The sequence below is a fragment of the Lynx rufus genome, unplaced genomic scaffold (assembly GCF_022079265.1).
Source record: "Lynx rufus isolate CCGP_SWC_20201006 ecotype Redwood Valley unplaced genomic scaffold, mLynRuf1.p SCAF_22, whole genome shotgun sequence".
Lineage (NCBI taxonomy): Eukaryota > Metazoa > Chordata > Mammalia > Carnivora > Felidae > Lynx > Lynx rufus.
Window position 1 is genome coordinate 5,702,835 of NW_025814837.1, and position 22,859 is coordinate 5,725,693.

Here is a 22,859-nt window from a genome sequence, read left to right on the forward strand (position 1 = left end):
GCGTCCGACTTTAGCCAGGTCACGATCTCGCGGTCTGTGAGTTCAAGCCCCGCGTCAGGCTCTGGGCTGATGGCTCAGAGCCTGGAGCCTGTTTCCGATTCTGTGTCTCCCTCTCTCTCTGCCCCTCCCCCGTTCATGCTCTGTCTCTCTCTGTCCCAAAAAAAATAAATAAACGTTGAAAAAAAAATTTTTTTTTTAAAAAGAAGTTTTCTTTCTTTTCTGTTTTTTGGTATGGTTTGAATAGAATAGGTATTAACTGTTCTTTAAATGTTTTAAATGTTTGGTAGAATTCAATGTGAAGCCCTCTGGTCCTGGACTTTTGATTATTGGAAATTTTTTTGATTACTGATTCAATTGCTTTGCTGGTTATTGGTCTGTTTAAATTTTCTGTTCCTTCCCATGTTAGTTTTGATAGTTTATGTGTTTCTAGAAGATTATCCATTTCTTCTGGGTTGTCCAGTTTGTTGGCATGTACTTTTTCATAATATTCTATTATGATTGGGTTGTTAATTTCTCTTCTCTCATTTGTGATTTTATTTATTTGAGTCTTTCTTTTTTGATGGGTTTGTCAATTATATTGATGTTTTTCAAAGAAACAGCTCCTGGTTTCTTTGTTCTGTTATTTTTAATTTCTATATCATTTATTTCTTCTCTAGTCTTTATTATTTGCTTCTGCTGGTTTTAGGTTTTGTTTGTTCTTTTTCTAGTTCCTTTAGGTGTAGGGTTAGGGTGTTTATTTGGGATTTTTCTTGCCTCGTGAGGTAGACCTGTATTGCTATAAGCTTCCCTCTTGGAATTGCTTTTGCTGCATCCAGGGGTTTTGGACTGTTGTGTTTTCATTTTCATTTATTTCCATGTATTTTTTCATTTCTTCTTGATTTCTTTGTTGACCCATTCGTTGTTTAGTAGCATGTTTTTAACCTACATATATCTGTGGTCTTTCCTTTTTTTTTTTTTTTTTTTTTGTGATTGACCTCTGTATTCATAGCGTTGTGGTCAGAAAATATGCATGGTATGATTTCGATCTTCTTGAATTTGTTGAGGTCGTTTTGTGGACTAATATGTGATCTATTCTGGAGAATGATCCATGTGCATTTGAAAAGTATGTGTTTTCTGCTGTTTTTCGATGGAATGTTCTGACTATATGTGCTAAATCCATCTGTTCTAGAGTGTCATTCAAAGCCATTGTTTCCTTGTTGATTTTCTGTTTAGATGATCTGTCCATTGATGTAAGTAGGGTGTTAAAATCCTCTACAATTGTTGTATTATTATTGATTAGTTCCTTTATGTTTGTTCTTAACTGTGTGTTCCAGTAGTGGATGCATATTTGCAACTGTTTTAGCTTCTTATTGGATTATCCCCTTAACTTGTTTTGTGGTTTCTGAAGATTTTCTCTGATCCTTGTCTTTCTTTTGTGTTTTGTTCATTTTCTTTACTGATATATTTGGATATCTTTCTCTTTGTGCTTTGCATTCTTTGTCTTTGTGCTTTGATACATGGTTACCATTGGGTTTATATGTAACCTCTTCTGCATATACCAGTGTATATTAAGTTGATGGTTGTTTACGTTTGAACCCATTCTTTACTCTTCTCCTCCCCATGTTTTAGGTATATGTCATTGTATTTTATCTTGTGAATTCCTTGAATGATTTTTTTTATAGCAATATTCATTTTTACTGCTGTGTTTTCTACCTTTATACTGTCACTTTGGTCTCTCCTTTCCACTCAAAGAGTCCCCTTTAATATTTCTTGCAGGGCTGGTTTGGTGGTCAGGAACTCCTTTAGTTTTTATTTGTCTGGGAAACTGTGCTTCTATTCTGAATAATAGCCTCACTGGACCAACTATTCTTGGCTGCAGATTTTTCCTATTCAGCACTTCCAATGCCACTCCTTTCCTTCTTGGAAAATTTCTGCTGAAAACTTCCCTCCTAGACTTATGTGTTTTCCCTTATATGTTAACTGTCTTTTGTGGACTAATACGCTTTTTTTTTTTTCTTTCTTTATCACTATGTTTTGCTAATTTAATTATGTCTTGTTGGGTAACTGTTTTTGTTGATCTTGATGGGGGTTTTCTCTGCCTCCTGGATCTGGATATTTGTTTCCTTCCCCAGATTAGGGAAGTTTTTAGATGTTATTTCTTCAAAAAAAATTATCTTCCCCTTTTTCTCTGTCTTCTTCAAGGACTCCTGTAATACTAATGTTATTACTTGTGATTGAGTCACAGAGCTCTCTGTTCTTGTTTTGCGTTTTTTTCTCATTTGTTTAGGTTACTTTTCATTACTCTGTGTCCTCGGTCATTAATTTATTTCTCTGCTTCTTCCAGCCTGCTGTTCATTTGTCAAGTATATTTCTCATTTTGTTTATCGAGCCCTTTATCTCTGCAATGTTGTTCCTTATCTCTGTGTTAAGGGTCTCACTTATATCCTCCACTCTTTTCCCAAGTCCAGTGAGAATCCTTATGACCATTGCTTTAAATTCTCTGATACTTATATCTATTTCACTATATCACAGAATGATACTTATATCTATTTCACTTAGATCTCTGGCCATGGCCTTGTGTTGTTCTTTCATTTGGGTTACATTTCTCTTTCTCCTCATTTTATCTGCTTTTCTGTGTCTGTTTCTGTGTATTAAGAAGGTCAGCTATGTCTTCTGCTTTTGAAAGTAGTGACTTTATGAAGAAGAGGTCCTGGAGTGTCCTGCAGTGTTCTCTGTGCTGTTCATCTGATCTTGGCACTTCAAGAGAGCGTCCTATGTGTGTTGCTTATCTCCTGCAGTTGTGTCTTCATCACTTTTCCTTACAGTACAGTCATCTACACTGACTCTCTGCCTGTTGTGGGCTGCGCTGGGGTCACTGTGGTGTTACCAAAGTTTGCGCTGGGCCACTAGTTTTACACCAGATTTGTACAAGCACTGTGGCAGCTAGGACCTGCATGCCTGGTCAGCTTGGGGCCAGAAGCTGGGCGCAGTGCCTGAGGATGGCTGGGTGCAGCCTGGTGAGTGACACTAGCTGGGGGTGTGCAGAACTGGGTAGGGTGTATGGTGGCAGCTGTGAACCCAGCAGCTTGGTGGGGCATGAACAAGTTTTACAAACTTTGCCCTGAGCACAGGGCCAACGGTAGCAGGCTTAGAGTGGGCAAGTCCTCAGGAGAACTCATTGGCATGGTGCACCGCTTACACGTTAGGTAGCTAGTGTGTAGCTAGTGTCTGTGCAGCCCTGCCTCCCACAGATGGCCCTGTGTTTATGCTGGGGAAGGGGGGAGAAAAATGGCACCTGCCAGTTCCCTCATTTTCAGAGAAGTCCCCCAACGCACTCTGAAATCCCTATGAACAGATATGTCTCCCATTTTCCCCTGGTGTTGCATAAACTGCTGTCTTTATATTGCCTGTCTGTGCTGGCTGCTGTGTCTTTAAGGGCAGGAACCCAGCTGTCACTTGCCTTTGTGTCTCCACTCCCCCAATGCTGAGTCAGCTGATTTCTAAAGCTCCAGGCTCCAAGTCCTACTGGTTATACAAACTCACACAATTCAGCCTCTCTGGTTTTCAAAGCCAAATAAATGTTAAGAGGATTTGTCTTCCCGTATGAGCTCCCTGGTACAAGGGCCCACAGCTCCCTCTCCCTTGTCAACATCCCTTGCCTATCTCACCTTCCTAACCTTTCAGATGCAGCTTTTTTTGTTTTGGAGTTTGTTCTGCCAGCCTTTGAATTGCTCTCTAGTTTAATGACTTACATGTGGATGATACCTAGTTGTAAACGTGGGAAGGGTGAGCTCAGGGTCCTCCTACTCCACCATCTTCCCAAGTTCCTCTACAGTAATTGTTGATAGGTGTTTACTTATTGCCACACTTTTCTGATTGTTTTATAATTCTATTTTGTTCCTTTCCTGTTCTTGTGATATGATGATTTTCTTCAGTATTATGTTTGGATTTCTATCTCTTTATTTTTATATATCAAAGGTTTTTAGTTTGTGGTTATCGTGAGGCTCCTGTTTAATACCCTCTGTATCTAGCAGTCTGTTTTAAGTTGATGGTTACTTAAATTCAGACACATTCTACAAGCATTGCATCTTTACAATCTCCCCCCACGTTGTATATTTTTTATGTCATATTTCACAATATTTTGTTTATCCTTTAGTTATTGTAGATATAGTTGCTTTTACTACTGTTGCTTTTTAGCCTTCATACTAGCTTTATAAGTAGTTGATGTACTATCTTCAGTATATGGTTGCTGATACCAGTGAGATTTTTTTTCTTTCATACTTCTCATTGTGGCTTTTCCACTTAAGGATGTCTCTTTAAAATTTCTTTTTTTTTTTTTAAATGTTTATTTATTTTTGAGAGAGAGACAGAGCATGAGTGGGAGAGGGGCGGAGAGAGAGGGAGACACAGAATCTGAAACAGGCTCTAGACTCCAAGCTGTCAGCAAAGAGCCCGACAACGGGGCTTGAACTCACAAACTGTGAGATCGTGACCTGAGCTGAAGTCGGACACTCAACCGATTGAGCCACCCAGGCACCCCATCTCTTTAACGTTTCTTGTAAGGCCAGTGTGGTGGTGGTGAATGCCTATAGCTTTTGCTAGTCAGGAAAATTTTTTATCTCTACTTAAATTCTGAAGAATAGTTTTGCTGGATAGAGTATTCTTGGTAGGCAGTTTCTTTCTTTCAGCACTTAGAATGTATTGTGCCATTCCATTCTGGCCTGCAAAGTTTTTGCTGAGAAAATCTCATAGTCTTTTGTAGGGTTCCCTTGTATGTTAAAAACTTATTTTTCTCTTGGTGCCTTTTTTTTTTTTTTTTTTTGCCCCAGCGAGGGAGGGGCAGAGAAAGAGGGGGACAGAAGATCTGAAGCAGGCTCTGTGCTCATAGCAGAGAGCCCAACACAGGGCTCGAACCATGAACTATGATGAGATCATGACCTGAGCTAAAGTCAGAAGCTTAACCAACTGAGCTACCCAGGTGCCCCTTCTCTTGCTACCTTTAAGATGCTGCTTTTCCTTAGACAATTATTTGTCTTGGGGTGGGGCTCTGGATTCAACTTATTTGGAACTCTGCACTTCCTGGATTTATGATGTGTTTCCTTCTCCAGGTTGGAGAAGTTTTCAGCCATTATTTCTTCAAGTAATTTTTCTTCCGCATTCTCTCTCTCTCCTCCTTCCAGGACCCTTTTGTCTAATACTAGTCTGCTCTGTGTTCTTTCATAAGTCCTTTAAGGTATCTTCACCTCTTTTAAATGTTTTTTTTTCTTTCTTTCTTTCTCCCCACCCCCCACCCTTTTGCTGCTCTGATTAAATGAGTTCCACTACTCTGTCTTTGAGCTCACTGTCCCTTCTTGCACTTCACTTAGTCTGCTGTGGAACCTCACTAGTGTATTTTTTGGTTCAATCATTGTATTCCTCAGCTCTGTGATTTCATGTGTTACTTTTTTTTTCTAATTTTTTTTTTAATGTTTGTTTATTTTTGAGACAGAGGGAGACAGAGCGCGAGTGGGGGAGGGGCAGAGAGAGAGGAAGACACAGAATCTGAAACAGGTTCCAAGCTCTGAGCTGTCAACACAGAGCCCAATGCGGGGCTCGAACCCATGAACTGTGAGATCATGACCCGAGCCAAAGTCGGATGCTTAACCGACTGAGCCACCCAGGCGCCCCATCATGTGTTACTTTTATATTGTACAACTCTTTGTTGAAATTTTCACTTTGTTCATGCATTCCTCTTTTGAGCTCAAAGTGAACATATTTATGAGTGTTATTTTGAACTGTTAGGTAAATCGCTTATCTCCATTTCATTATGGTCTTTCTGAGGTCTTATGTTCTTTTGTTTGGAATGTACTATTACTCTCTTCTTTTTTTCTTCCTTGGTTTCTGTGTATTAGGTAAAACAGCCACCTCTTCCAGTCTTAAAGGCAAGGTCTAATGTAGGAGATGAACTTTGTTCTACTGTGCCCTTGTTCTTTGTTGTCTCCCAAACCTGATGTGATTGTGTAGGCAGGCTTCTTTGTCCTTAATAACTCCCAATGGTTAAGGGTTTGCCCAGACTTGTAGTGTTCCAAAGGGGAGGATCTCTCTCAACACCTAGATAAAGCTGATTGGAAGCTGGGCCCTCAGGCAGCAGCTTTTAAAGTATGTAAATACAGTTGACCCTTGAACAATGAGGGGGTTAAGAGTACCAACCTGTCTGCAAAGTGGAAAATCTACATATAACTTGACTCCCCAAAACTGTTGAGAAGAAGCCTTATTGAAAACATACAGTCAATTAACATATATTTTTGTGTGTTTTATGTATTATACACTGTATTCCTACAATAAAGCTAAAGAAAAAAAAATCATATTTAAGAAATTAGAAAATACATTTACAGTACTGTATCGGGGAAAAAAGTCTATATACGTGGACCTGCACATTTGAAACCTGTGTTTAAGGGTCAACTGTATACATCCTTCAGGGAAAGAGTATAAACTGGCTGTTTTTCTCTGTTCCCTCTACACTGCGCCCCGGGTGGATAGCCAGTCATAAACTGTTTGCTTACCATCCCATTGAACCCATAAGCACAAGCCCTGCTGGCTACCAGAGCCAGGCTATTGAGTACTGTGTCCTTTGGGCGACAGCCAAAATAGCTGGGGTGCCATACATATACATAGGTGCTTTCACGGAGACACTGGTGACCTGGAGCATGGCAGAGGGGTAGTGCATGCGAACATGGTGCCCGCTGGCCTCCCAAGTCTGTGCAGAGGAGAGACCCTTAGGCCACGGTTTTTGGAGATCGACAAATCAGCGTCTTTCATGGAAAGACTGAGCTTTTCAGTGTGCTGCCTCTATACCGTACCATGGTGGGATAGCCGATTCAGAACGGTTTCTTTGTTGCGGTCCTGTGAGACCTGGAAACCTAAGCCTGTTGGCCGCCAGAGCCAAGTAATCAAGGGATGTGTCCCTTGGGCAGTCAGTGCAAAAGCCACTGCATCAGTTGGATGCATAAGCTCTTTCTGGGAGATACTGCTGACCTGGAGCAAGGCAGAGAACATGAAGATGGTGACAGCCAGCCACCCCATTCTCTAGAGAGTATTTTTGTCAGCCCCTAGATGTGTGCTAAATTAGGTAACTGCCACTCAGGCTGATGCTGTCAGATAAGCAAATAAGCCTCTTACACAGAAAGACTGGAAGTCTGGGTACTTTTCAGTCGACTGCCTCTGCGCTAGACCCTGGGCTGGTAAACCCGCATGCATGAGCCCTTGGACAACTATTCTTCAGTTTCTGTAGCCTTGTGGGTCTTGTGGAGCAAGCCCTTTGGCTTACAAAGCTAGATGTTGGGGAGTTCACCTCTCACATGCAGACCTTAAAAGTTGGTGTGCCAGATACGGAGTTCAAACCTGTCACTCTTTAGAGGGTAGATCGGGTTCTCTCCTGATTGTGTGTTGCTGCACCAGTGGTGGGGTTTATGGTGAATTGTGTCTCAGCCTCTTACGCATTTCCATGTGGGGTTTTTCTCATTCACCCAGTGTGTAGGAGTTGCTAAGTCAATTTCTGATTTTCTTTCAGAAGAAGTTGTTCAATAAGTAGCTGTGGGTTTGGTGTGTCTGTGGGAGAAGGTGAGTTCAGGGCCTCTGGTGTTGCCATCTTGAACTCAGTAATCAAGTTTGTAGATAATTATCAGAATCTTCCTATTTGGGGTATCTGAAACATGGTAAGTAGTATCCCCATTTGCTTTGGGGCATAGCCTTGTGCCCTTTTTCTGCCCTAACACTCAGCTGCTTTGTGATTCTAGAAAAATAACTGCACGCTACCTGAGGATGTGAAGAATTTTTACCTGATGACCAACGGCTTCCACATGACATGGAGTGTAAAGCTGGATGGTGAGACAACCTTCTTGCTATAGGGTAACATTTCCCTGGCTGAGAGATTGGGTATCTCGATAGTTTTCGGGAGTTCTCTGAAAGTGTGATTCTCTCCCAAAGCCAATACATATCATCGTTTTACCCACCACCCACTATGCCAGAGTCTAGCTGGTACTTAACTGGAAACTCAATCTAGAGGCTTCCTTTTGGTACGAGCAGGTGAAAAACATTAATCACTACACAAAATTCTTGTACTACTTCAAACTTAAGGTCTCTGAAGGCTGCACCTCAGAGCAGTCTCCTCCAGAGTGAGGGAAGGAACAGCCACTGATGGTCCTAAGATGGGCAACTCCCTGGGGCACATGGGTGGCTCAGTCGGTTAAATGTCCAACTTTAAATCTCAGCTCAGGTAATGATCTCAGCATGTTACTTAAGATTCTCTCCCTCCTTCTTCCCTCTCAAAAAAAAAAGATGAAATAAGAGGGGCAATTTCCTTCATTCCCAGATTGGCAATGATCTCAAGAACTGTGTCCCTCACACCAGATCTTAAACTTCTCTCCACATCTCCCCAGCATAAGTTACCAACCACCTTACTTCTCTAGTTGTCATCCTAAGTATTAAATGTGTCTAGGACAGACATTCGTGTTGTAGATGTGGGAACTCATAACTTAGTAGTACAGATACTACGTACACATGAAAGGCGATGACGCACATTAAGTGACGACTCCTGTAAAATTTCATAAGCCAGGAAACCCTGTTCTAGCCATTCCTTCCACAGACTTTCCTGGCCAGAAGAGGCCTTTATTGCCTCTGGACTCCAACCACCTCCCCATATCTACTTTCATCCTCAGGAAGCATCCTGCACCTCCCCGTGCTGTCACTAAGAATGCAGAATTTTTATTGCACAGCGGATCTGCAGACCTGACTTCTGTCCTTCGTTTCCTCCACCTCCTGAGTTCCTTTTGGTGATTCTCAAAGTCGTCTCTCTCTCTTTCTCTCTCTCTCACCTGACCAGAGGCACTTTTTATAGCTTATTATTGAGCAGTTAACATGAACTTTTAGCTTTGAATTATTTCCTCCATTGGCCTGAAACCATTCTTGTCACCAGCATCAGAGCCCTTCTTTGTAGCATGGCCATGGCCTTTGCAGTCTGGAGTGAGAGAGAGAATGGACAGAGACTAGACCGACGGACAGATTTTCCCTTGCCCACATCATGAAGACAGACTAGCCCCTTCACAAGTGCCCTCGGACAAAAGTTTCATGAAGTTTTCATGAACAAGTCCCTGTTCATTATTCTAATATCTAATTTAATTCTCCTAATCCTAGTCGTCTTATGCAATCCCCAGTTCTGTCCCCATTTCCGTCCTTTCCTGGAGAGCTAAAGTCAACAACAGAGAAGGCAGCAGAGGCAGCTTCTGAGGTTTACCTCTTGGTCTGTCCTGCTTGGACTTCCCGTGGTCTGTATACCAGCTGTTTTACTGCCTTCAGTTTTTTCAGCAGTCAGATTTCTAGGTCTTCGTGTGCCATCCAGTGTCTAGTATCCTATATGACGAGGATGCTGTATAATTGTTAAGGAAGATATGTGTTTGCCTGTTTCTTATTTACAGCCTAATCCCAGAAGACTAGAATCAGGCAAGAACGCCACCAAGTTCTCTGCAATAAGTAAGGAAAAATGACACATAGAGAGCTATCTTCCATTGTGGAAAGCTTAGAAGAAGAGAAGTATAACCCTTCATGCAAGGGAAAGAGAGCAAAAACCTTTTTAGGTCCTTTGCTCTTCAAACAGGGTCCCTAGCCCAGATTTCCGAGTTCTTTTGAGCATCCCCTTTGTAAAGTCCTTTAATACTCTGTTCCAATGTGTGGAGTGGGGGGGTCTCTTCACCCATGATTTGTTGCCCTTTTTTTTTTTTTTTTTTTTTTTTTTTTTTTTTTTTGCATGAAAGGTTGTTGCTCTGGGGCATATAGTCCACTGATCCTCTTCCTTCCTTTCCATCAGATTCCTCAGCCCTGGAATCAAACAACAGTTGGGCTTAAGTTACTCAAGCAGAAGTCCTTATGATGATACGGTAACAAGGCTTTTTCTCTTTGCTAATGTTTCCCTAGAGCACACCATTCCACTGGGCAGTATGGTTATTAACAGCATCTCAAAACTGACTCAACTCAACCAGTCTTCTGTGTATTCACTCCCTAATGCACCAACTCTGGCAGACCTGGAGGATGATGCACTTGAAGGTACCTGAAGGAACCTCTGCTCTGAGTTAGAAATTAACGTGTTTGTTTCCTTCTGTAATGTTGAAAACGGTAGGAAGACGCTGTGGCATTATAGTACTCTCCCCAAACCAAAACCTTTCCCCTGTATGACTTCTTAGGACCATGGGAGTGAGGTAAGAAAACAGCCTGTATCAACAAAGGAAATTTTCATGAAGAAATGCCAGGGTTGAGATTTTTGTTTTGTTTCCAGCACTCGCTTCAGTGACTGGCACAGAGTTGGCACTTAATGTATGCCTAGTAAATGAATGAATGTTAAAGATCAACTTCACTCAACATTTCTGTGTCAGGAGCTTTCAGGGAACATGGAATCTAAATGCAGCTCCCTTCCTCCCCAGGCTCTTTGCCATTCCTGATTTAAATTGCTGCTAAAAGCTAGGAGCAACTGGGCATAAGTGAGAACTTTGTCAGAATCGATTTGGCTGCATGTATCAGAGACCCCTTACAACATCTAAACTAAATAGGAGTTTATTTTTTTCATAACAAGAAATCTGGAACTAGGCTGGTGCAGCTGTTTGAGAAAGTCAATGATAAAGTCTCCCTCTGGCTTCTTCCACCCACCTTTGGATATGGCTTTCATCCTCATCATTGAGGAATGTGGGCTCTACTTCCTAGCTTCCAGTCTATGTTCCAGACAGGAAAAAAAAGAGTAAAAAGCAAAGCAACAACTAAAACTGTCTTTTGGCAGAATCTCTCCCGTTTTATCAGGAAAACAGTAGTTTTCTCAATCTCCTGAAGCCACTGGCTAGAAGAGAGTCAAAATGTTATCCATAGTTGCAAGGGAATCTGAGGAAGTGAGTATGTTTACCTGTTCAGCATTGTCTCCTCAAACAGAATTGGAGTTTAAGAAAGAGAGGGAGAATGAATATTGAGCAGGTAACTAGTGTCTCCAATGCCAAGGCCTTGGGTGCATTTAAGGCCATTCTCTCACTGGAAAACCGATGCAAGGCTTTCTGCAACAACTGCATTGGCAGTTGGACACTAGCATAGGCATCCCTAGGAGATCCCACGGGTGCACAGTTCCAGACTGTTTCAGTTTCTTAAACATTAAAACTTGAAATGACTTCTTGATCCATGCGTTGCAGTATGGATGTTGTGTTAGCAAGCATGAGAACATCAATCTCATGGTACATCTCCATCAGATGGACCAAGTGCATTGTCCATAAACAGTGATATTTTGAGAGTAATCTTTTTTTCTGAACAGTTGGTCTCAACAATGGGGTTAAAATATTCAATATGTACTTTCATCCAAGCTTTGTTGTTCTATTTTTAGAGCAAGGCAGAGATGATTTAGCATAATTCTTAAGGGCCCTAGGATTTTCAGAATGGTCAGTGAGCATTGGCTTCCACCAAGTCACCAGCTACAGTAGTCCTTTCAAAGAGAGTAAGCCTGTCCTTTGAGGCTTTGAAGGTCCTAGGTGGTGTCTTCTTCTAATAGAAGGATGTTTGGTCTACGTTGAAAACCTGCTATTTAGCCAGCACCTTCATTAATTATCTTAGCTAGATCTTCTGGATAACTTGCTATTTTGCCTTGCACTTTTATGTTATAGAGACAGCTTCTTTCCTCAGACCTCATGAACTAACCTCTGCTAGCTTCAGACTTTTCTTCTGCAGCTTCCTCACCTGTCAGCCATAGAATTAAAGAGAGTTAACGTCTTGATCTGGATTAGACTTTGCCTGAAGAGAATGTGATGGCTGGTTTGATCTTCTATCTAGATCACTAAAACTTTCTCCGTATCAGCAATAAGCTGTTTTACTTCCTTATCATTCAGGTGTTCACCAGAGTAGCACTTTTAATTTCCTTCGCACTTATGACTGGGCTGTTTGGCACAAGAAGCCTAGCATTCGGCCTGTCTTGGCTTTCAACATGCCTTCCTCACAAAGCTTAATCATTTCTAGCATTTGATTTAAAGTGAGAGTCATGCGACTCTTCCTTTCACTTGAACCTTCAAAGGCCATTCATTGTAGGGTTACTGATTGGTCTAATTTCATTATTGTTGTGTCTCACAGAACAGAGAAGCCTGAGGAGAGGAAGAGAGATGGGGGAATAATAGCCAGTGGTACAGTCAGAACACATACGTTAATCGTTTGCTGCCTTCTGCAGGTGTGTTTCATAACAATTACAATAATAACATCAAAATCAGTGCAAACCTCACCAGCACTGTATCTCCCCATCCCTGCATTTTGCAGGGCCTCTGTCTCTGCAGCAGCGACTATGACAGCAGCTGTAGCAGGCCCTGCAGAAGGCTGAGGGGTGCCTTGTTAAGGCTGAGTGCCCTGCCCATGCACACTTGGCAGAGAAGCAGTGGCAGCAGGTCTCATTTTGCAAGCAGACTGGTGCATACCTTGTTAAAACACACCTCTACCCTGGCTGGAGACCAAACACTGCCCACAGTAGGCCAAGAGAGCTTCTGCAGATGACTGCACTGAAGGAAAAGGTACCTAGGACACAACAGGACACACACAACACATATAAGAAACATACCTGAAGCGCCAGGTCCTGGTGAACAGGGGACACTGTACTGTAGGGCACTGCAGGAATGCTTCTTCATAATGCCATTACTTTGAAGAGCAAGAGACATAGCTGACTTTCCTAACACACAGAAACAGATACAGAGTTAGACAAAATGAGACCGAGGAATATGTCCCCAGTGAAAGAGACCAAATTGAAACAGATATAAGTAGTATGCCTAATAGAGAATTTAAAGTAATGGTCATAAAGATACTTACTGGACTTGAGAAAGGAGTGAAGAACAACAGTGAGACCCTTAACACAAAGATAAAAAAGAATCAGAGATGAAGAACACAGTGAAATTTAAAATGCACTTAATGGAATGAATAGACTAGAGGAAGCAAAGGAATTAATTAATGACCTGGAAGACAGAGTAAAGGAAAGCCATCAGGCTAAACAATGGTATAAAAAAGAATTATGCAAAGTGAGAATAGACTTAGGGAACTCAGTGACTCCATCAAGTTGTAAGAACATTCATGTTATAGAGATCCAACAAGAAGGAGAGAGAGAAAAGGGAGCAGAAAATTTATTTGAAGAAATTGTAGCTGAAAACTTCCCTTGTCTAGGGAAGGAAACAGATATTCAGATCCAGGAAGCACAAAGATCTCCCCCAGAAATCAACCCAAGGAGATCCACACCAAGACACATAGTAATTAAAATGGCAAAAGTAGTTATAAAGAAAAAACAATTTTTTGAGAGAGAGAGAGAGAGCATGAGCAGGAAAGGGGCAGAGAAGGAAAGAGAAAAAATCTTAAGCAGGCTTCCCGCCCAGCATGGAGCCCAACGTGGGGCTCAGTGTCATGACCGTGAGATCATGACCTGACCAAAATCAAGAGTCGTTCGCTTATGCATCTGAGCCACCTAGCCATCCCGATAAAGAAAATATTTTAAAAGCAGCAAGAGAAAAGAAAACAGTTCCATATAAGAAAAACCCCACAATGCTATATGCAGATTATTCAGCAGACACTTTGCAGACCAGTATGGAGTGGCATCGTATATTCAAAGTGCTGAAAGGATAAAATGTGCAGCCAAGAATACTCTCACCAGCAAGGCTATCATTCAGAATAGAAGGAGAGAAAAAGACTTTCTCACATAGACAAAAACAAAAGGCGTTCGTGACCGTTAAACCAGCCCTACAAGAAATATTAAAGGACACTCTTTGGGAAGGAAAGAATAAGTAAAAAATATGAGAAGTAAAAACACAATAGCAATAAAAGTAACATACCCATAAAAATCAGTCAAGGATTCGCAGAATAAAACAATGTAAAATATGACCCCATATACCTAGAATGTGCGGGGAGGAAGGAGTAAGAATGGGTTCAGACTTTAAAAGTCACTGATCAAAGATCATCATAACAAATATAATAATACAAAAGATTGAAATATCGCACAAATTACCAAAATGTAACACAGACACAAAGTGAACAAATGCTGTTTGAAAAATGATAACAGTAGACTTGCTCAACAGGTTGCCACAAACGTTCAAAGCACAACAAAGCAATTTATGCCTGTACTAGAGGAATTCAGAAGCAAAAACTGGGAAGAGCCTGCCACTCAAGAGATGTATGTAGTTCTCAAGAGAGGAAAGGTCACATCTCCTTCTTATGTGTGCTGGGGCTTTTGAACCCCTGAAGGCAAAGAAGTTGTTAAATAAGTAGACTGAGTCTTCCCCGCCTTTGAAGTTGGAAGAATAGAGGTGAACTGGATACCAGAGAGGATCTCAAGAGCCCTCAGCAAAGGACACAGCTAGGGAGAGAGACCACATTGTCCTACATACCCATAGAGATAGGGTATGTCCTACATACCTAGTTGGCGTTGGGGCACCTTCTAGGTTCACGCCTTTTAGGATAGTCCAGCAGTTAGAGCCAAGTCTTATTTAAAACAAACAAAATTAATATTTATTACTTTTGAGACAGAGCTGGAGAACATGTGGGGGAGGGTCAAAGAGAGGGAGACAGAGGATCCCAAATGGGCTTCATGTTGACAGCAGAATGTGGGGCTTGAACTCATGAGCCATGAGATCATGACCTGAGCCAAAGTCAGATGCTTAACTGACTGAGCTACCAGGCTCCCCTAGACCTAAGTCTAATTGGAGAAGTGCCTGGGTGGCTCAGTCAGTTAAAATCCAACTTGTGATTTCAGCTCAGATCATGATCTCATGACCATGAGCTCGAGCCCCACATCAGGCTCTGTGCTGAGCTGTGGAGATTTCTTAAGATTCTTTCTCTCAGCTCAGATCATGATCTCATGACCATGAGCTCGAGCCACACATCAGGCTCTGTGCTGAGCTGTGGAGATTTCTTAAGATTCTTTCTCTCCCTCTTCTCCCTTGCTTGTGCTCACTCATGTGTGCGTTCTCTCACTCACTCTCATTCATAAATAAATAAATAAATAAATAAATACATACATACATACATACATACTTACAATGAGGTAAGATTAGAAAAACAAAAAACCTAATTGGAAAAATACTGACTCTTTTCAGGGTACTTAGTATTCAGAAAGAGGCCAGTCAGAAAGAAAGATGTATCGGGAAACACAACCAGAGAAATAAAACTGCTAGAGGATACAGATGAAAACCTAAGTAAAAACAAGAATCAGAATAAAGACATTAAGACAGCACAAAGGATTCCTATAGAAGAACAGTAAAGATTCTCAAACAATTGATGAATTGAAGAATATAAACATTATTGAGATTTGAGTTAATAGCATGATAAACCGAGTGCAAGATGTATTTAAAAGGGGAAAATTATGAAGAAAACGGTGGAAGGGTAAGAGAAGTAGAAAATAGCTCCAGAAGACCTTCCATTGGTATTACAGATGCTCAAGAAAGAGAAAAACACTAGATAGAAAGCCAGTAAACACTGATACAAGAAAATTTCTCTGCAGATTGAAAGGGCTCTCTGAGAGTGAAATTGAATTCATGAGAAAAGAGACACCTAGGCGTTACATAATATGGGAAAGAATTATAGGCTTCTAGGCAAAAAATTTAAGGTACTTATGAAGAAATAATAATCAGACTGACATCAGACTTCTTGCAGCAGTGGAAAGTAGAGAAAGCATATACGGGTTACAGAGAGACAAGGAGTAAACATCAAAAGGCCCACATATATAGACCAAACATGTAAGGATGTGTAAAACTTCAGGGACATCAGTACTCTAACCAAAAGACAAATGCAACTGACTGGAGGTCCCAAGATATGGATATAAAAAGGGAAGGAAACAAGGGATCAGCAAACCTCCTCTGAAAGAGGTGTCTAGGAATCTTAATGTCTAGGAATGTGTTCCATAGCTCTTACGTAAGAACTCTTGGAAAAGGGGACAGACGCAGTGCAAGGAATATTATAAAACCTATAGTTGATATTTGAGCAATGCAGAAACTTAGGGGCCGTGACCCTCCATATAGTCAAAACTCCCCTTATAACTTTTGACTCCCCCAAAACTTAATTACTAATAGTCTACTGTTGACTGGAAGCCTTACCAATAACAATCAATAAATACATGTTTTGTATGTTATTTGTAAATGTACTCCTATAATAAATTAAGCTAGAGAAGAGTAAATATTAAGGAAATCACAAGGAAGAGAAAATACATTTATAGTACTGTAAAAAATCCATATATAGGTGGACGCATGAAGTTCAGATCGTTTTCAAGGGTCAACTGTGTACTGTCTCAGCTAAACCTAAAAGAAAGGAAAGAGGGAAGATGTAACAGTGTTACGGGTTAAATTATGCCCCCCCAAATTGATACTGAATTCCTAACTCCTAGCTCAGAACGTGACATTGTTTGGAAATAGGGTTATTACAGATCTAAGTAGTTAAGATGAGGTTGTATGGGAGTAGGGTGGACCCCAATTCAATACGACTGGTGTCCTTGAAGACATAGGAAGAATGCCATTTGAAGATGAAGGCAGAGTTGGGGTAGTATTTCCACACACTAAGGAAAGCTAAATTGCCAGTAAACTACCATAAGCTAGGGGAGAAACATGGAACAGATTCTTCCCCCATAGCCATCAAAAGGAACCAACTCTGCCAACACCTTGATCTTGAACTTGTGGCCTTCAGAATTGTGAGACTACAAATATCTGTTGTTAAAGCCATTCACTTTGGTACTTAGTTACAGCAGCCCTAGCAATTAATATAGAGAATGTTCCTGGGGTCCCTACTAGTAGAAAATGTAGGACAAAGGAGGAAAAGAAGCAGAAAGTAGACGGTATCCTCCTAGTATAGGGAAGAAATAGTACACCTTGCTGGGGAAAACAAGAGTGTCTTGGTGTTTGAATTTTCTATTTTTGTATAATAGATTATTATCTAACAGTTTCATGAATCAAGAATTCATAAGAGAACACATAAGTAGAGTTCTCTACTTAGGGTCTTACTTACCAGGCTAAAATCAAGGTGTCAGCTGGTGCTGTGATCTCATTTATGGCACAGTGACCTCTTCCAAGCCCACTAGTGGTTGGCCGTACTCAGTTTCTTACAGCTGTGGGACTCAGGTCCCTGTTTGTTGCTGGCTGTTAGCCAGGGATCAGTCTCAACTCTGTTAGGCTGCCCTCAGATTATAGCCACATGACCCTCTCAAAACATGGCAGAGTACTTCTCAGCTAGCAGGAAAATGTCTCTCCAGTCTGCTACAACAGTCTCCTATCTTGTAACATAATCAAGGGAACGTCTACAACATAGTCACAGGTCCTGACTATACTCAAGGGCAGGAGGTCATGAAAGGTCTGTATATTAAGGAGCAGGAATCCTGGGAGCCATCTTGGAATTCTGCATACCACACTTGATTAGGGGAGATAATGGTCTATTTTCAAATAAGGGTAGAGTCCTATGAATCTAATAATACAAACAAGTGAAAATAAGGAAAGTAACTAATATAGAAATAAAAATGTATAGTAGTATCACCAACCTAATAATATTGAATCACATGAGTAAAAATGAGGGAAAAGAAGAAACATAAATTAGGAAACAAAACATTAAGAGAAATAAAGACAGATCAATCACGATATTAAATGTTCTGGGATTAAGTTTCCCTTTTTTTTTTTAATGTTCATTTATTTATTTTTGAGCAAGAGAGAGCACAAGTGGGGGTGAGGAGGGGGGCAGAGAGAGATTGGGAGACACAGAATCCGAAACAGGCTCCAGGCTCTGAGATGTCAGCACAGAGCCCGACACAGGGCTTAAATTCACAAACTGTGAGATCATGACCTGAGCCGAAGTCAGATACTTAACCAACTGAGCCACCCAGGTGCCCCTAAATTTCTCTTTTGAAAACCAAAGACTGTCAATATAAAAAGCAAAGCTCATCTATGTTATTTTTAGGAGCAGAGCTAAACTGATGAAAAGACTTCCTCTTCTGGTAATGGCAGACAGGTAATTAACGAGAGCCTTCCTGCTAAAGAAAACTGAGAAGTCAGACCAAAATACAAAAACCATCTTCCTAAAATGTTTACCAGAGAGCTAACAAGATGATGAGGTAATATCAGATCAACATCCAGAAGACAGAAATCCAGGGAAGAGATGCAGCATTTGGAGTTGCTTTTGCCTGGGGTACATTGCCCTTTTCAAACAGGCACTAAGGATGCTGGAAAGCTGTGAATTGGACTCGTCTTGAAGCCAGGGGAATAAAACAGAGTCCAAGACTTAGAAAAGTTGGCACCCATAAAAACTACCCTGCTTTTCAGGTTGGCACCATGAGGAGCAGTACCAGAGGAGACTGAATGAACTGAAAGTAACCATTTTTCACATGGACTGAAGCTCACGTGTAAGTCCTATGTGTGTCCCAGAACATGTTAAATCCCAAAACTAGACTAAATTGATTCCAGATTACTAAGCTCCTCAGGGGCCTAGCAGAAACAAACAAATTCACTCTAGAGAAATGTTCTACAATGGATTGTCTTAATGGTTGCATAACTGTAAATATACTAAAAAAACCATTGAATTGTATAGTTTAAATAAGTGGTATGGTACGTGAATTATATCTCAGTAAAGCTCTTACATAAAAAGAAAATTCTACCCTAGAGGAAGATAACATTACCTTAGACCTCAAACTGTTTTATACATAATTTTTCAAAAAATAATTACTTTAAAAAATACACACATGAAGAAACACAACGCCATGAACAAGAACTAGCACAGATAACAGGTAACAAAAAAGAGATCCACTGGTACTCCCAAGAGTGAAATTATTGGGCACAACAATATGCTAATGTACACACGAAGATAAAACCGAACTAAAATTTCGGTGAGGAACTGAAAATAGGTGACACTGTTTATTTGGCAAAAAAGGAAGCAAGACTCAAATATTGACCTCTTGGTAATGGCAGAGTACATTTTACCATACCAAGACTACTCTGCGAAAGCTTTTTCTTTTTTTTTTTCTTTAACATTTGTTTATTTTTGAGAGAGAGAGAGACAGAACACAAATGGGGGAGGGGCAGGGAGAGAAGGATACACAGAATCCAAAGCAGGCTCCAGGCTCTGAGCTGTCAGCATGGAGCCCAATGTGGGTCTTGAACTCAAGAACCAGGAGATCATGACCTGAGCCAAAGCCAGACGTTCAACCAGCTGAGCCACCCAGGTGCCCCTTTTTTAAAAAAAAAAAAACACACACACACACACAAGCGGGAGTGGGCAGAAGGCGAGGGGGACAGAAGATCCAAAGCAGGCTCTGCGCTGACAGTTCTGGTGCCAACAGCAGTGAGCCTGATGCAGGGCTCGAATTCATGAACCAGGAGATCATGACCTGAGCCAAAGTCAGACGCTCAGCCGCCCAGGAGGCACCCCTCCTCTGGGAAAGCTTTAAAAACTGGAGTGGCATCTATAAATGGCAGAAGGGAACCACACTGAGTGAGTTTCGTATTTTTATTACTTTTCTCCAGAGGACAGACCTTGATCATCATCAGTCAGGGCTGCTGAAACTTGGTGGGACCCTACAATCTGGACTTTAGATTTCACCCAAGATGGAGTAACAGACCTGATTTATCCTCCAACCTGGAGATACATAGATATATAAAAATGGATTTCAAGACACTGACCATCAGGCAGTGGAGGACAATGAGCCTGAAAGATGGAAATAAAGAAAGGGAACCTCAGCTTATTACTTCAAGAGAGTTTTCCAGCCTACAGCATAGAGAGGGGAAGCCAGGCAGAACTTGTTGTACTCCGTGAATTGATCAAAAAGAGTATGAAAGTATAACCTCTAGGAGAGAGGAAAGCCATGTTTAAAATTTTTTTAGTTTTGGCACAAAAAAAGACACTCAGATCAATGGGACATAATAGAGAACCCAGAAATGGACCCACAAACACATGGCCAACTAATCTTTGACAAAGCAGGAAAGAATATCCAATGGAATAAAGATAGTCTCTTCAGCAAGTGATGCTGGGAAAACTGGACAGCAACATGCAGAAAAATGAACCTGGATCACTTTCTTACCCCATACACAAAAATAAACTCAAAGTGGATGAAAGACCTAAATGTAAGACAGGAAGCCATCAAAATCCTCGAAGAGAAAGCAGGCAAAAACCTCTTTGACCTTGGCCGCAGCAACTTCTTACTCAACACATCTCCAGAGGCAAGGGAAACAAAAGCAAAAATGAACTATTGGGACCTCATCAAAATAAAAACTTCTGCACAGTGAAGGAAACAATCAGCAAAACCAAAAGGCAACTGATGGAATGGGAGAAGATATTTGCAAACGACATATCAGATAAAGGGTTAGTATCCAAAATCTGTAAAGAACTTACCAAACTCAACACCCAAAAACAAATAATCCAGTGAAGAAATGGGCAAAAGACATGAATAGGTACTTCTCCAAAGAAGATATCCAGATGGCCAACCGTCACATGAAAAAATGATCAAATCACTGTCAGCATCAGGGAAATACAAATCAAAACCACAATGAGAAACCACCTCACACCTGTCAGAATGGCTAACATTAATAACTCAGGCAACAACAGATGTTGGCGAGGATGTGGAGAAAGAGGATCTCTTTCGCACTGCTGGTGGGAATGCAAACTGGTGCAGCCACTCTGGAAAACAGTATGGAGGTTCCTCAAAAAATTAAAAATAGAACTAAAAATAGAACTACAGCAATTGCACTAGTAGGTATTTAATCAAGGGATACAGGTATGCTGTTTCAAAGGGACACATGCACCCTAATGTTTATAGCAGCACTATCAACAATAGCCAAAGTATGGAAAGAGCCCGATGTCCATCGATGGATGAATAAAGAAGATGTGGCATATATATAGAATGGAGTATTACTTGGCAATCAAAAAGAATGAAATCTTGCCATTTGCAATTACAAGGATGGAACTAGAGGATATTATGCTAAGCAAAATCAGTGAAAGACAAATATCATATGACTTCACCCATGTGAGGACTTTAAGATACAAAACAGATGAACATAAGGGAAGGGAAAGAAAAATAATATAAAAACAGGGAGGGGGACAAAACATAAGAGACTCATAAATATGGAGAACAGAGGGTTACTGGAGGGGTTGTGGGATGGGGGATGGACTAAATGGATAAGGGGCATTAAGGAATCTGCTCCTGAAATTATTGTTGCACTATATGCCAACTAACTTGGATGTAAATTTAAAAATTTTTTAAGAAATAATTTTTAATTATTAAAAAATTTTTAATTATTAAAAAATTTTTAGTTAGCAATATAAACACATTTGTATAAAATTATATGTGGGGCGCCTGGGTGGCGCAGTCGGTTAAGCGTCCGACTTCAGCCAGGTCACGATCTCGCGGTCCGGGAGTTCGAGCCCCGCGTCAGGCTCTGGGCTGATGGCTCAGAGCCTGGAGCCTGTTTCCGATTCTGTGTCTCCCTCTCTCTCTGCCCCTCCCCCGTTCATGCTCTGTCTCTCTCTGTCCCAAAAATCAATAAACGTTGAAAAAAAAAAATTAAAAAAAAAAAATAATAAAATAAAATAAAATAAAATTATATGTATGGCTATATGTATAAGTAAAAAAATAGTATTTCTAATTGAGCCAGACTTAGCACTAATTACAAAATAACATTAAATATTATAAACATGCATTTTAGACAGAGGAAAGGAGATTCTAATCAAAAGATCATAGAGGGGCGCCTGGGTAGTTTAATCAGTTGAGCGTTCAACTCTTGATTTCAGCTCAGGTCATCTCACGGTTTGTGGGTTTGAGCCCTATGTCAGGCTCTTTGCTGACACCTCAGAGCCTGCTTGAGATTCTTTCTCTCTCCCTCTGCTCCTCCCTGCTCGCTCTCTTAATAAACTTCAAAAAATTTTTTAAAAATTCTCTCTCTCTGCCCCCTGCTCACATGCACTTGCTCTAAAATTAAAAAAATTTTTTTAAAAAGTGCTATAAATGAGGAGAAAGCAGTTATCTGGGGAAAAGAACAGTTGTGTCAACATCAGGCCAGATTACTTAGGCTTTATGTATTCCCATTCTCAGCAAGTTCAGGTTGTTTTCCTTGTGCCACCTTCCCCCAGATTGCGTGATACTGTCTTTTGGTGATGGAGAAGCCCAGACAGAAGGCTTGAACCATGGATACAATCCTGGGCATTTAGAGTATAGAATTCATTTGGCCCACATTGGAAACAGTCGTTAAGAATATGTCTGAGAGGAGCATCTGGGTGGCTCAGTCGGTTAAACATCTGACTCTTGATTTCAGCTCAGGTCATGATCTCACTGGTTTGTGGGATCAAGCCCCATGTTGGGCCCTGCTCTGTGAACGCAGAGCCTGCTTGGGGTTCTCTCTCCCTGTCTCTCTGCCCCTCCCCTCCACATATGCACACCTGCTTTCTCTTTTTCTGTAATATTTTTTTTTAAAGACTATGTCTGAGATAAGGTTTTTTCCATTTTTGTTTTTTTTTTTTTCCTCACCCTAGCAAAACTGGACAAGTAAGTATGTATTTGAGTTGAGTATGTTTGAACATGACCATTAACTTCTGGATTTGCAGCCAATGAGAACCAGCCAGAGAAGCCTCACTTTGATTCTCGAAGTGTGATATTTGAGCTGGATCCTTGCGATGGGAATGGGAAAGTTTGCCTTGTCTACAAAAGAGGGAAGCCAGGTAAGAATCAGCGAGAAGCATGGGGCTGCCGTTGGGTGTGGCATGGATGACCCTGCTCTCCAGTCCTCACACAAAAGGCACACTCCTCTCTGGACAAATGAGATACCACTGGGTCTCTTGGAGATGCCAAGACTGAGAAATCCCCTTTGTTCCTCCCTGAGCATCTCCTTCTAGGCCAATCACTAGAGTCT

General features: G+C 41.0%; 1 protein-coding gene across 2 annotated transcripts in view; it reads left to right on the top strand.

Moving 5' to 3' along the window:
• The window catches only part of TPGS2 (tubulin polyglutamylase complex subunit 2), a 69,877-nt gene that overhangs the window by 41,952 nt on the left and 5,066 nt on the right, over positions 1 to 22,859 (top strand). Inside the window, exons 3-5 of one of the 2 annotated variants that reach the window (XM_047086943.1) lie at positions 7,755 to 7,842; positions 9,928 to 10,056; positions 22,555 to 22,668. In XM_047086943.1, coding sequence (XP_046942899.1) covers positions 7,755 to 7,842; positions 9,928 to 10,056; positions 22,555 to 22,668 — 331 coding nt within the window. The remainder of the gene's footprint in view (positions 1 to 7,754; positions 7,843 to 9,927; positions 10,057 to 22,554; positions 22,669 to 22,859) is intronic. The other variant, XM_047086942.1, reaches the window with a different exon arrangement.